General features: G+C 44.9%; 1 protein-coding gene across 1 annotated transcript in view; it reads right to left on the bottom strand.

The window, feature by feature from the left end:
* The window catches only part of LOC126188000 (uncharacterized), a 313,519-nt gene that overhangs the window by 40,761 nt on the left and 257,648 nt on the right, over positions 1-15,110 (bottom strand). Inside the window, exon 5 of the mRNA XM_049929409.1 lies at positions 11,760-11,856. Within this exon, the coding sequence (XP_049785366.1) occupies positions 11,760-11,856 (97 nt within the window). The remainder of the gene's footprint in view (positions 1-11,759; positions 11,857-15,110) is intronic.

The following is a 15,110-nucleotide window of genomic DNA, read 5'->3' as shown; positions in this document are numbered from 1 at the left end:
CTCGGGCATGGATGTATGTAATGTCCTTAGGCTAGTTAGGTATAAGTAGTTCTAAGTCTAGGGCACTTATGACCTCAGATGGTTAGTCCCATATTGCTTAGAGAAATTTGAACCATTTGAACTGCAAACCATTCATAGTTTCTTCTCCGCGACCAAAATACGACGGTTGGAACTATAATAGTGGCAACTATTTATTTACAGCTCGTACGAAATAGATACGTGTTTCAAAGTTTTACTAACCTCCAAAGTAGTCACCAGAATTGTTTATAACCCGTTGCCAGCGATGTGGTAGTCTTAGGAAACTCTCAGCAGTGCCAGTTATGTTGAGAGTTCGAGCGGCGCGGTCTACTGCCCGACGGATTTGTAGCAGTTCTGAAGCGAATGTCGTGAAGTGTTTCCTTCAGATTAGAAAGCGAGTTGAACTCACGAGGTCTTAAGTCAGGGGAGTGCAGCAGGTGGCATAGCACTTAGCAGCCCCATCAGTCAAACAAATCAGTAACAGCTTACACTGTACGTGCTTGAGCATTGTCCTGCAAAATGATGGTCAGGTCCTGCAGAAAGTGCCATCACTTCTGGCTCTATGCTGTTCATTTTTGGAAAACAACCTACGGTCAGCTTAGAGACAGAAGTGATGACAATTTATGCAGGACCTGACCATCTTTTTGTAGAACAGTGCTCAAGCACGTACAGTGTAAGGTGTTACTGATTTGTTTGACTGATGGGCTGCTGAGTGCTATACCACTTACTAGACTTCCCTGACTTCAGACCTCGTGAGTTCAACTCGATTTCTAAACTGAAGGAAATACTTCACGGCATTCGCTTCAGAACTGCTGCAAATTCGTCGGGCGGTAGACCGCGCCGCTCGAAATGCCGACACAACTGACACTGCTAAGAGTCTCCTAAGACTTCCACGTCGCCGGCAACGGGTTATACACAATGCTGGTGACTACTTTGAATGTCAGCAAAAGTTTGAAACACGTATCTATTTTGTACGAACTGTAAATAAATAGTTGCCACTACCGAAGTTCCAACCCTCGTAGTATCCCTCCGGTTTTACGTAGCACATATTACCTATCGCTGAGAAATTATAGTGAAATCTGACTGCTCTCTTCATACCAATTACAGTATCAACATGTTGGCATATGTAGATCTTCCTATATTAAATTTAATCTTTAGTGTGATGTTGAGTCAGTAAGCAACTACATGTTTAAAAGAACGGGTATGTATCTGTAGATCGTAAAAAGAATCACTTAGTCCTAATTGCTAACTTACCGGTTTTGATTTTTGGCGCTAGACAATCATATTTCGACTGTTTTTCCTCGTTCGCATGTCGTCTTCACTAATCTTGTACATGCAGAACGTGAAACTGCTGTACAGCAAATCGACGTCAGTGAGGTAGACCTGTGCATCTTTCTAGCAACCATTCTTAAAATTTGGAACGAGCTCCCCCGTTTTAAAATCCTCTAAGAATCAAACATTTTTCTAGCGACCGCCGTCGGACTCCATCGAAAAAGAGAGAGCGAGAGAGAGAGAGAGAGAGAGAGAGAGAGAGAGAGGGAGGGAGGAAGGGAGAGAGAGCGCAAGAGGGCAGAGGGCAGGGGGGGTGGAGGGGGGCGTGGGGAGATGGCAGTTCATCAGCATAATTCGATACAAAATGTGCTGAATATGCTATTAGGAGGTCCTATGGCATTCTTTATATCGATTTCAGTTGTTTCTCATTTCGTTTCTCACTTACATCCACAACTGTAATTTCCGCATACCTGCGACCGTCTATCACAAATGAAACAAAAATATAAAATATTGTCAATAGCAAGCGCACCAGACGCAGACGTACCTAAACTGTGCTATTGCGTTCCGGAAAAAGGGAATGTGTCGTTACTAGCATGTTCCAAAAGAGCGTCTCGGAAATCAAACGTGGTGCTAGACAGCTTCTTTGTCGGACATTGGAACGATAATATTACGTATTTTTAGGGCCTATTTCATTTGAGGTTTCAGGTATTCTCCGTAGCCAATCATCAGAAAGAACGGCTCACTTTGGTAACGGGAATGTGATGAATAGTGGGCTGACAGTAACTATGTAGATTTCTTTATCACATGTCCCACGATATCATTCATTTGCACCAAAAGCTCGTAAATAGGCTCATATTCGAAAGCACAAATCTCTGTCCGGCCATTAGGATTTTGGTTCTCTTACCTAACCTACGTTTCCTTACGTGCCGCCCCCCCCCCCCCCAACACAATATCAAACGAGTGTTAAGTTTCGGTCTTGTAGGAATGAAGACATTAGCTTGGAGTGCAATCTGCTTCTTCCTCTATTGTGCACTTATCACACATCGGAGCAAGGTCGGCGTGGTTGTTAACAGATTTGGGATGGTTAGTTTAAGGAGTTTCCTGTCGCTATTACTGCAAGTGCAATACGCTTAACTTTAGAAAGTTTGAAGTTTCTTGTACTGCGACTTAAGGCGCTGAGAGGCAGATGACCCCTACAGCTTCATCCTTGGTGGCGCACCGACGTTCCTAGTAAAACTTGTTACGTTAAGCTCAGATTAGAAGTACATAACTATAAGATATCCCTGGAACTCGCTCTTTCCATACTTCCAATGCAAGTAAGTGCAGAGTGCAAGAGATATGCAACTTCGTTGCAGCTCATCATTACCACGTGCCAGCGACGGTCGTCTGGCAAACAATCGCGGAGCAAAGTTGTCGAGCTGATAAATGGCCCACTCGGGACCAGTTGCCAGCTAACGACTGAAGCCACCAGTGAAATGGGGGATATTATGTAATGGAGACGAGGCGAGACGAGGGCCTGCGCGTGTTTCACTGGAATTTCCCAGGGGTGGTCGGAATGAGTGGCACGACAGACTTAACAATTGTTAGCTGAGAACTGCGCATCAAGACTCGTTGGCAACTAGGAGCGCGCGCAGTCCTTCCGGACTTGTGGCTGTAATTGGCTGCCTGCGCTGTTCGTATTCCCCTCTCGAAGTGCAGACAGCGTGCTTCATCGCGCTTCACGCTGCATAGGAGTTGTTAGTTGCAATGCATGATATAAAGCACTAATGGATGCCCTTGTTTAAATTGACCTGATATATTCACTAGCAGCGCACTGAAACCGTGACGAAAGTTTAAGGGAACTAAGCTAAGAGTTTTTTCAAATGGCTCTGAGCACTATGCGACTTAACTTCTGAGGTCATCAGTCGCCTAGAACTTAGAACTAATTAAACCTAACTAACCTAAGGACATCACACACATCCATGCCCGAGGCAGGATTCGAACATGCAACCGTAGTGGTCGCTCGGTTCCAGACTGCAGCGCCTAGAACCGCACGGCCACTCCGGCTGGCAGCAAGTTTTTTTTAGATTGATCGTATTACAGACCAATCCGAGTTAACAAGAATTTCTCACAGCTAGTTAAACTATGTGTTACTGTTGTTGCTAGTTTTCGCCTCCCATTTTCCATTTCTTCATGTCCATCCAGGCTCCATATTCCAGATCTCTAGTTAGCATTTCTACATCTACATCCTGTTTCCATATTCTTACTGGTCTACCTCTTTTTCTTCCTCTAGGGGGTATCCACTGCAATATTCGCTTCGGCCATCTTGTGCTTTGCAATGGGCATCTTGAAAGATGAATATTTTTTCGCGATACCTATTGCAAAGTAGTCTTTCTGTTTCAATTGTAGCTACAGGGTGTTTCAAAAATGACCGGTATATTTGAAACGGCAATAAAAACTAAACGAGCAGCGATAGAAATACACCGTTTGTTGCAATATGCTTGGGACAACAGTACATTTTCAGGTGGACAAACTTTCGAAATTACAGTAGTTACAATTTTCAACAACAGATGGCGCTGCAAGTGATGTGAAAGATATAGAAGACAACGCAGTCTGTGGGTGCGCCATTCTGTACGTCGTCTTTCTGCTGTAAGCGTGTGCTGTTCACAACGTGCAAGTGTGCTGTAGACAACATGGTTTATTCCTTAGAACAGAGGATTTTTCTGGTGTTGGAATTCCACCGCCTAGAACACAGTGTTGTTGCAACAAGACGAAGTTTTAAACGGAGGTTTAATGTAACCAAAGGACCGAAAAGCGATACAATAAAGGATCTGTATGAAAAATTTCAACGGACTGGGAACATGACGGATGAACGTGCTGGAAAGGTAGGGCGACCGCGTACGGCAACCACAGAGGGCAACGCGCAGCTAGTGCAGCAGGTGACGCAACAGCGGCCTCGGGTTTCCGTTCGCTGTGTTGCAGCTGCGGTCCAAATGACGCCAACGTCCACGTATCGTCTCATGCGCCAGAGTTTACACCTCTATCCATACAAAATTCAAACGCGGCAACCCCTCAGCGCCGCTACCATTGCTGCACGAGAGACATTCGCTAACGATATAGTGCACAGGATTGATGACGGCGATATGCATGTGGGCAGCATTTGGTTTACTGACGAAGCTTATTTTTACCTGGACGGCTTCGTCAATAAACAGAACTGGCGCATATGGGGAACCAAAAAGCCCCATGTTGCAGTCCCATCGTCCCTGCATCCTCAAAAAGTACTGGTTTGGGCCACCATTTCTTGCAAAGGATTCATTGGCCCATTTTTCAGATCCGAAACGATTACTGCATCACGCTATCTGGACATTCTTCGTGAATTTGTGGCGGTACAAACTGCCTTAGACGACACTGCGAACACCTCGTGGTTTATGCAAGATGGTGCCCGGCCACATCGCACGGCCGACGTCTTTAATTTCCTGAATGAATATTTCGATGATCGTGTGATTGCTTTGGGCTATCCGAAACATACAGGAGGCGGCGTAGATTGGCCTCCCTATTCGCCAGACATGAACCCCTGTGACTTCTTTCTGTGGGGACACTTGAAAGACCAGGTGTACCGCCAGAATCCAGAAACAATTGAACAGCTGAAGCAGTACATCTCATCTGCATGTGAAGCCATTCCGCCAGACACGTTGTCAAAGGTTTCGGGTAATTTCATTCAGAGACTACGCCATATTATTGCTACGCATGGTGGATATGAGGAAAATATCGTACTATAGAGTTTCCCAGACCGCAGCGCCATCTGTTGTTGAAAATTATAACTACTGTAATTTCGAAAGTTTGTCTGCCTGAAAATGTACTGTTGTCCCAAGCATATTGCAACAAACGGTGTATTTCTATCGCTGCTCGTTTAGTTTTTATTGCCGTTTCAAATATACCGGTCATTTTTGAAACACCCTGTATAATAGTCTTCTTAACTTCCATTTTCCTCCGTACTTCCTCATTTTCAATTTTGATGTTCCGCTTTTTCTCCTCAAGTACTCCACTTCACGTAGTATAACTTTCGCACATTATGTCCGGCAGTCTGGGCAGGCAGCAGCTAGCGAGAACGTGAGTGTGTGGGAGAGCGTTACGAGACAATGATACAGTATTGTAACTTTAAGCGGACAGCTGCATCATAGACGAGAAATTACAGTGAAGAGATAAGGAATTTGTAGACCATATTTTTCACTTGAGTGCAATCGTGAAATGAGAGCATATTTCCTCAACAGTAACTCAAAATGGTATTAGAACCAAGTAACAATTTATTATAAGACTTTTGGCATATGATACTGTCCCAAGCAAGTAATTAAAAAGTTCTGAAATCAGTTCATGTTAATAAAAGCAATGGGGATCATCCTCGAAAGTTCAAGTTTCTACTCAGATTTGATGTGTCAACATTTTGTGTGAACGACGCTGCCGAGCGGAGTTTCAAACATTTAATGTATTTCCATGAAGGCGTGGACATCAGATGAACGAAACAAGTAATAAAGCGAACAATACGCAGTTGGAATGGTTTTCTCTACACACTAAATCCTTATAGAAGGCTTACAAAACATTTATGGAATTCTCGCGGATTTGATTTACGTTCTAGATTGAGTATGGCAGACTCTTACCGTGAGTGTACTTACACGTCCATAGAACTCGTCTAACAAAAGCACTTCATCAAATAAATGATAATTAGTCGAAACCCTCAGATATAACACGGCATCTCCTGCTTACATGGCAGATGCTCTATCCATTTTTTTTCGTGGCATTTGGTCTGGGCGGACGTCACAAGACATCCGTTCAAGTTGATCGTTGATTCCTTTACTCTTTTTTTTGTATTACAGAGGACGAGCAGCCCTCTGGCCGAACACGCCGAGCTACCGTGCCGGCATCCATATGAGCCAGCGAGGACACAGATGAATAGCGCGACTTCAGGGACTTATCCCTTGCACGCTTCCCGTGAGACCCACATTCCCAACTATCCACAACCTACATTCGTAATGTTCCTAAAGGATATTTGCCCATTCACTCATTACTCGCGCCAACTAAGGTGACGATTCCCGTACGAGTTCGGGCAAAGTATGCGCATTCACACAGAAGAAGGTCAATGGCCGGGTGGCCTTTAACTATATGAAGATAATAACTGTTCTGAAAGAACAGATACCAATGATGACCATGGAGCTTCTCTAGAAAGAAATGATAATTAATCGATACCCTCAGCTGTCAACAGGTGTTGTTGATATACCTCAATGGGGACAGCTGAAAATGTGTGCCCTGACCGAGATCCTCGCATCTGAGGATTTCGATTAATTATAATTTCTTTCTAGGTAAGCTGCATGGTCATCATTGGTATCTGTCTTTTCCTAACAGTTACTATCTTCGCCGGCCGCGGTGGTCTAGCGGTTCTGGCGCTGCAGTCCGGAACCGCGGGACTGCTACGGTCGCAGGTTCGAATCCTGCCTCGGGCATGGGTGTGTGTGATGTCCTTAGGTTAGTTAGGTTTAAGTAGTTCTAAGTTCTAGGGGACTTATGACCTAAGATGTTGAGTCCCATAGTACTCAGAGCCATTTTTACTATCTTCACTTCGTCAAAGGCCTTTTTTAAAAGAACTGGAAGGGCTTGTGAAACTTTTCCTCTTTGCCATATTCGAGGGTCATTCGACAGTTAAACAAGTGGCTGTACAGCAGTTATAGTGTACTAGATCAAGACAATTTTCTGTTTACTCCTCCAAGTAATCGCCACCAATTCTGTGTAATTGTTCCATATTCTTAGTCATTTCTTATCGCATCAGTGAAGTTTTCTTGACACTGATCTAGAAGCCAGTTTTGTAATATACTCCTACATCTCGTGAATAACGTCGAGGCACGCCCAGAAGCTATTTAGTGTCTGAAAACAGGTGTTACTGATACAAAATTACGTTAAAATGCATATATGTCAAAAATGACCCACATGGTACTACTGGTATAAAAGGTAAATTTTTCGTACTTCTACGTTTGCTAGGGATATGAATTTTGATAAATTGTACCAGCACATAAATGATGAAAATTCACGGGAGCGTTTGGTGCTACGACGATTACGGAGAGGAGTAGGGTCCTCGAAAACCCCTCATGGGTCAGAAATTACCCACGTGATACGTCTAGTGTTAACGTAATTAGTTTTTGTATAATCCTTAAAAAAGTGTTATTTCTTTCACTGCCCTCAAAGGATAGTTTAAACTAGAAACTACGGTTACCCGACATAGCGTTTTAGTTGAAGACATTTTATTTGTCCAGATCGCATGAATTACAGATGTGGTCGACTGGTTTCCGCAAACTTTAATTGCTATCTTCACATCCTTAACATGCATCATTTTAACGAAAGTAATTAAAGTAACAGCCAACTAAGACGGTGACGTGAGAGGGCGAGGGGATTTTGAATTTCTCTCACGGTGCACTTGCGCGATGGTTTAGGTGGCTTCTGTAGAACAATTAAAGGCTGTTTCCCAGCTTAACGGACCGTAAGTATCCTGTATCAAATTGTTTTTTCGACTTCCCGTAAACGACTGAAGTAAACTGTAAACAGTTGTCGTTCATACTGTGTGAATGCATGCCGTGACAGCAACGTTCCGTCGGTGCCCATTGGGCAAAATAGAATTTCGCGGCTGCCCTGTTGCCTGGCGAGCTATAGATGTGCGGTGAGCGCGAGCTGGAAAACAGCGAGGAACTAGTGGACACAATGACTCCTGGGTCAAGCTGCAGAACAAACACTGGACGGATGATTGCTGCTGGACAGAGAAAGGTTCTCACATCGGGTGGGACATACCCTTGCAACTCTAGCCGACTTCTTCTACAATCTGCACCGTCACGTGAAAAAGATGCAACTACCAGCTACACAAGAGCAACCTTGAGATGAATTTTCTTTAATCAGGCGATGAAGGTAATCTCCGAGCTTTTATCATGGCAAATTAGCCGTTCATATTTCCCTTGTTTTTGTACAGGTGCCAACGGCAGCTCTACTGTGGCTTTCATAGTTTTAAACGATACACCTAAACTGTGGGATTGTTAGTTAAATACACTCCTGGAAATGGAAAAAAGAACACATTGACACCGGTGTCTCAGACCCACCATACTTGTTCCGGACACTGCGAGAGGGCTGTACAAGCAATGATCACACGCACGGCACAGCGGACACACCAGGAACCGCGGTGTTGGCCGTCGAATGGCGCTAGCTGCGCAGCATTTGTGCACCGCCGCCGTCAGTGTCAGCCAGTTTGCCGTGGCATACGGAGCTCCATCGCAGTCTTTAACACTGGTAGCATGCCTCGACAGCGTGGACGTGAACCGTATGTGCTGTTGACGGACTTTGAGCGAGGGCGTATAGTGGGCATGCGGGAGGCCGGGTGGACGTACCGCCGAATTGCTCAACACGTGGGGCGTGAGGTCTCCACAGTACATCGATGTTGTCGCCAGTGGTCGGCGGAAGGTGCCCGTGCCCGTCGACCTGGGACCGGACCGCAGCGACGCACGGATGCACGCCAAGACCGTAGGATCCTACGCAGTGCCGTAGGGGACCGCACCGCCACTTCTCAGCAAATTAGGGACACTGTTGCTCCTGGGGTATCGGCGAGGACCATTCGCAACCGTCTCCATGAAGCTGGGCTGCGGTCCCGCACACCGTTAGGCCGTCTTCCGCTCACGCCCCAACATCGTGCAGCCCGCCTCCAGTGGTGTCGCGACAGGCGTGAATGGAGGGACGAATGGAGACGTGTCGTCTTCAGCGATGAGAGTCGCTTCTGCCTTGGTGCCAATGATGGTCGTACGCGTGTTTGGCGCCGTGCAGGTGAGCGCCACAATCAGGACTGCATACGACCGAGGCACACAGGGCCAACACCCGGCATCATGGTGTGGGGAGCGATCTCCTACACTGGCCGTACACCACTGGTGATCGTCGAGGGGACACTGAATAGTGCACGGTACATCCAAACCGTCATCGAACCCATCGTTCTACCATTCCTAGACCGGCAAGGGAACTTGCCGTTCCAACAGGACAATCCACGTCCGCATGTATCCCGTGCCACCCAACGTGCTCTAGAAGATGTAAGTCAACAACCCTGGCCAGCAAGATCTCCGGATCTGTCCCCCATTGAGCATGTTTGGGACTGGATGAAGCGTCGTCTCACGCGGTCTGCACGTCCAGCACGAACGCTGGTCCTACTGAGGCGCCAGGTGGAAATGGCATGGCAAGCCGTTCCACAGGACTACATCCAGCATCTCTACGATCGTCTCCATGGGAGAATAGCAGCCTGCATTGCTGCGAAAGGTGGATATACACTGTACTAGTGCCGACATTGTGCATGCTCTGTTGCCTGTGTCTATGTGCCTGTGGTTCTGTCAGTGTGATCATGTGATGTATCTGACCCCAGGAATGTGTCAATAAAGTTTCCCCTACCTGGGACAATGAATTCACGGTGTTCTTATTTCAATTTCCAGGAGTGTATATGAAGATGGTATCTATTCTTTCGGACATGTCCGATAGAACGGATACCATCGGTGACCATCCAGCTCTCTTAGAATGAAATGATAATTAAATCCAGACCCTAAGCTGTCATTAGTCGTTGATATACATCAACAGTGACAGTTGAAAATGTGTACCCTGACTGGGACTCGAACCCAGGATCTCTTGCTTACATGGCAGACGCTCTATCCATCTGAGCCACCGAGGGCACAGATGATAGTGCGACCGACTGCAGGGATTTATCCCTTGGACGCTCCCCGTGAGACCCACATTCCCAACTTAATGTCCACACACTACATTCGTAGTGTCCCTGCCCGTTACACTCATTACTCGCTGCAGACAATCCCACCAAGTCCCGTAAGAGTTCGGGCAATGCGTGTACATCCAACACAGAGGAAGAAGGTCAATGGCCGGTTAGCCTTAACTATATTAAGATGGTATCTGTTCTTTCGGACATGTCCGAAAGAACAGATACTATCTGATATGTCCAAAAGAACAGATACCATTTTATACAGGGTGTTACAAAAAGGTACGGCCAAACTTTCAGGAATCATTCCTCACACACAAAGAAAGAAAATATGTTATGTGGACATGTGTGCGGAAACGCTTACTTTCCATGTTATAGCTCATTTAATTACTTCTCTTCAAATCACATTAATCATGGAATGGAAACACACAGCAAAAGAACATACCAGCGTGACTTCAAACACTTTGTTACAGGAAATGTTCAAAATGTCCACTGTTAGCGAGGATACATGCATCCACCCTCTGTTGCATGGAATCCCTGATGCGCTGATGCAGCCCTGGAGAATGGCGTATTGTATCACAGCCGTCCACAATACGATCACGAAGAGTCTCTACATTTGGTACCGGGGTTGCGTAGACAAGAGCTTTCAAATGCCCCTATAAATGAAAGTCAAGAGGGTTGAGGTCAGGAGAGCGTGGAGGCCATGGAATTGGTCCGCCTCTACCAATCCATCGGTCACCGAATCTGTTGTTGAGAAGCGTACGAATACTTCGACTGAAATGTGCAGGAGCTCCATCGTGCATGAACCACATGTTGTGTCGTACTTGTAAAGGCACATGTTCTAGCAGCACAGGTAGAGCATCCCGTATGAAATCATGATAACGTGCTCCATTGAGCGTAGGTGGACGAAACTAAAATGAGCTCTAAAATGGAAATTAAGTGTTTCCGGACACAGTCCACATAACATCTTTTCTTTATTTGTGTGTGAGGAATGTTTCCTGAAAGTTTGGCCGTACCTTTTTGTAACAACCTGTATAGTTAAGGCTAACCGGCCATTGACCTTCTTCTTCTGTGCTGGATGCACACACATTGCCCGAACTCTTACGGGACTCGGTAAGATTGTCAGCCGCGAGTAATGAGTGTAATAGGCAGGGACACAACCAATGTAGTGTGTGGACATTAAGTTGGGAATGTGGGTCTCATGGGGAGTGCGCAAGGGATAAATCCCTGCAGTCACACTATCGTCTGTGCCTTCGATGACTCAGATGGACGTAAGCAGCAGATCCCGGGTTCGAGTCCCGGTCAGGGCACACAATTTCAACTGTCCCCGTTGATGTATATCAAAGCTTGTCGCTAGCTTAGGGTCTTAATTTAATTATGATATGAGTTAAATTGTCGTAATTGGTGATATCACCGCCTATGCTTTTTTTTTATTTGGTCGTTGCGCCTAAACAGTCTTGGTAGTATTTTGTAATTCTTTAAACTGTGCCATTGGAGACCTGTCTGATCTTATTGTATTAAAATTATTATTAAGTATTGTGTTAAGTTGTGTGTGCTATTGAAACCTGCAGAGAATAACTCACTTAATCAACCCGCCCTTTCAATATCCTGTCGCTCCTGTACAATAGGTTTTACTCATTAATTACTGAAGGGCTCCGTAAAAAGTGTTTTGAAAAAGTCGGCATATGGAGTTGGCAGAGCGGAGCAGCCGGCAGACACTCACAGTAGTAGGGGCCGTGCGGCAGCCGCGGCGCCATCGGGTCCATCAGCTTCGGCGTCGAGGTGCACTTCTCATCCGGCGGCTGCGGCGGCGGCGGCAGCTGCCAACAAGCACGACGTAAGCCGATTAAACGACGCCGGCCGCTCTCCTCTGGACACGGGTTATAGCGCGCAAAGGAAAACGTTATCATTAAAATACTAACACACAGGTTGTAACGGGTACATGTGCAGATATCTTTATATATAGCACTTTAATATGTAGACAGAGCAGTGAGTTAGTTTGTTTTTTCCTTTGCGTCAGTCTCCTCGCAAATCACATAATTTGCGACCTCATGTTTTCCGCGTGGTCGTAAATGCACCACTAAGTGGACTGCCCCTACAGTATAGACTTCCTGTTTTGCATTGTGCACACACAATTCAACACCTAATGTGCTACCTAGCGGAAATTAAGCATTAATGGCTTACCCTCGTCACATGCACTTCGAGCTACTAACCAACCTAAAAACATACTACTCCTAATAGCTGTAATTATTAGTCAGCAAATTAAGTAAATACTGATGTAATGTAGTTCAGTACACAGTACTCAGAAGAATATCTGCACTTACACCCATTACACTCGGTATTAAAACCAGGTATTATTACTCTGCCAACGACAGCCGTTACAATATACATATAAACGAAAGTTTTCGTTATAAACAACCATAAGTAAAACACTGACACTAAACAAGTTGTAGTTACACAGTGGCAGACATGTGCCGTTACTGTAGAAGCTAAACCTCTAAATTGGAGATACTCTTAAGGGAAAACTTTGCACAAGAAGAAACAACGAAGAAGAAACGATGGAAAAAAGCTGAGGCTGTGTTGACAACAGGAAAAACCTGCTACTCCGGTAATGGAGATGACTGGGATATGGCAAGGGAACAGCTGCAACAGTAGTAACGTAAAAGCCCTAGCACCATCTTGAATCGATTACAGCTTGGAGCGCACACAGGTAACTTCGTAGTTTCCACTACAGAAATGTGCCGGAAATATAGAAGGAGATGGTTGAAGATTTACATTCGTGCAAAGGTACAGCCAGAACGCTGGAAAATATTTTTTGTTTGTCCATCCTTGTGATTATAGGTCTAACGGATTTCGGCAGTCATTTATTTTATAGCTAACAGTTTCGGTGCTTCAAAGCACCATATTCAGGCCTTAGCTGACGCTGATGGGGATAACACCATCCATGTACACGATGCATCAGTGGACAAGGTCTGTAACTGATTCTCGCACACGACCTGCCACAACGATGTTGTCTCGCCAACAATCAACTATCAACTCAGTAGCAGAATGGGTAATGTGTTTTCGCAGTGTATTAGTGAGGAATCCAAAGACTAAGAAACCGATGATGAAGAAATGACAGGGTGACACTACTTATACGAATGAGTCTTCAACAACGTTTCATGAGAGTGTTTAGAACGATCAGCAAGAGAGACCACTGCACAAATAGCTGACTGTCTCAACAACCCAAGTTACCAAACCGTTTGTATTGTTCGGCCGCTATCCAAGGCTTTAGAATTAAGAGACAGCCACCAGCTTATCCACTAGTTAACGACAAATAGTTTGCTAGAGGAATAGCGGACCATTCAAGCAACGACATCGTAAAGCAACATCTGCGTAATAAAGTAACAGATGACCTGAAGTTAACTATCGACAGACTGCAAAGCCGCATTCAAGTGGTGAAATCATATATCAATGTTTTTGATTCATTTTATTCATGCATATCTGGCGTTGATAATATTGGTGACATCACTGATTACGAATATCGAGCGTCAAACACGTCTAAATTTCCCAATGTCTCTGTACAGAATTCCACTGTCCTGTATTTGGTGCCCTGTATGAGGTACCAGACGGAGATTTGGATGGGTGGTCACGGGAGGAGGGGATAGGGGGCCACTGGGAGAAGCCCCCAGAGCACTCTAAGGAGAATAGGCGGCTTCTAAGAACTTCAGAAAAGTCAAAACAACCTTCGGTGAAATTATAAGCAAGGGTGGTAACATTAAGAGTGCAACCGGAATTCCATTGTTAAATGTAGAGGAGAGAACGGATAGGTGGAAAGAGTACACTGAAGGCCTCTATGAGGGGGGAAGTCTTGCCTGATGACTAGAGACCGGATTATATGCATTTGCATGTGGCATATGCATGTGCAATTTGGCTCCTTTTCACCGGTTATTACATATTTTAACTAAAAACTAGAGACAATGCATATTTCCACTCTATTTTACAATATTTTAAAAATTTAGACGGACGGTCACTAGCTCGATCTAGTTTTGATGTCTCACAGATTGACCGCGAGCTATAACTGCGTGCAATCGCTAACCGAGAGGCCACTGCCTAGCGAAATCATTACAGAAGAGGAACAGGAACAGGCAGACAGAGTCAATGCGCCTACGCCTGCGTCCCCGGTTAATCCCCTCCGCTGTCATAACGCACGTGTCGGCAACAATTAAATTAAACTTCACAAGCTTTTAGTCGCCCGTCCATTGTTTCAGTTTAGCTTTCTATTTACTTCTACACAGTTGAACGTGTTTACGACGTGTAGTGCGTAACGTGTTGTTTCCCATGCCTCCCAAAAGAAGAAACGTCTTTTCGTGGATAGCTGACTATCCTGGAACTTTTACAAATGACGGAACCGTGTCATATTGTCGAGTTTTCGAGAAAAATATTTCACGCAAAAAAATGTTTCAAATAGAATAGACGAGTCCTCATATCGCAGGATTGCAGAAGAAAGGACCACGACAACAACTTCTGACGACATCAAGTTGCTGTAGCAGGGATTTGTCCTTTGGTAACCAAAAAAGTCGATTTAACATGGATGTATGTGAAGCATTTATTGCAAGCAATATTTCGCTTTACAGAATTGCAAATCCTATCCTCGAAGGTTTCGTGCGCAAATATTTCTTAAATCAAAATATACCAGATGAACCAACATTGCATAAAAATTACATACCGACAATTTACGAAAATGTTCTGGAAGAAATACACAATGAGCTGAAGGACAGCATTATCTGGATTTCAGTTGACGAAACTACAGACACTTGTGGCCGTTACATTGCAGATTTAATTGTTGGTGCTTTAAGAGAAGAGCCTTCTTGTTCCTATTTACCGGGCTGCAGAGAACTTGAAAAGTCAATCATTCTACGATCGCCTGATTTGTGAATGACGGTATCAAGAAAATATTTCCAGAATCTTCTGCAGATAAAAGGGTGTTTGTATTTAATTCAGATGCTGCTCCCTATATGATCAAAGCAGGAAAAACCGTCCGAGTGTTTTATCCCAGTTTGATTCATGTGACGTGCTTTTCCCATGGAGTACA

The sequence above is a fragment of the Schistocerca cancellata genome, chromosome 5 (genome assembly GCF_023864275.1).
Source record: "Schistocerca cancellata isolate TAMUIC-IGC-003103 chromosome 5, iqSchCanc2.1, whole genome shotgun sequence".
In the NCBI taxonomy this organism is placed as follows: Eukaryota; Metazoa; Arthropoda; class Insecta; order Orthoptera; family Acrididae; genus Schistocerca; species Schistocerca cancellata.
This window is presented reverse-complemented; position numbering and strand designations above follow the sequence as displayed.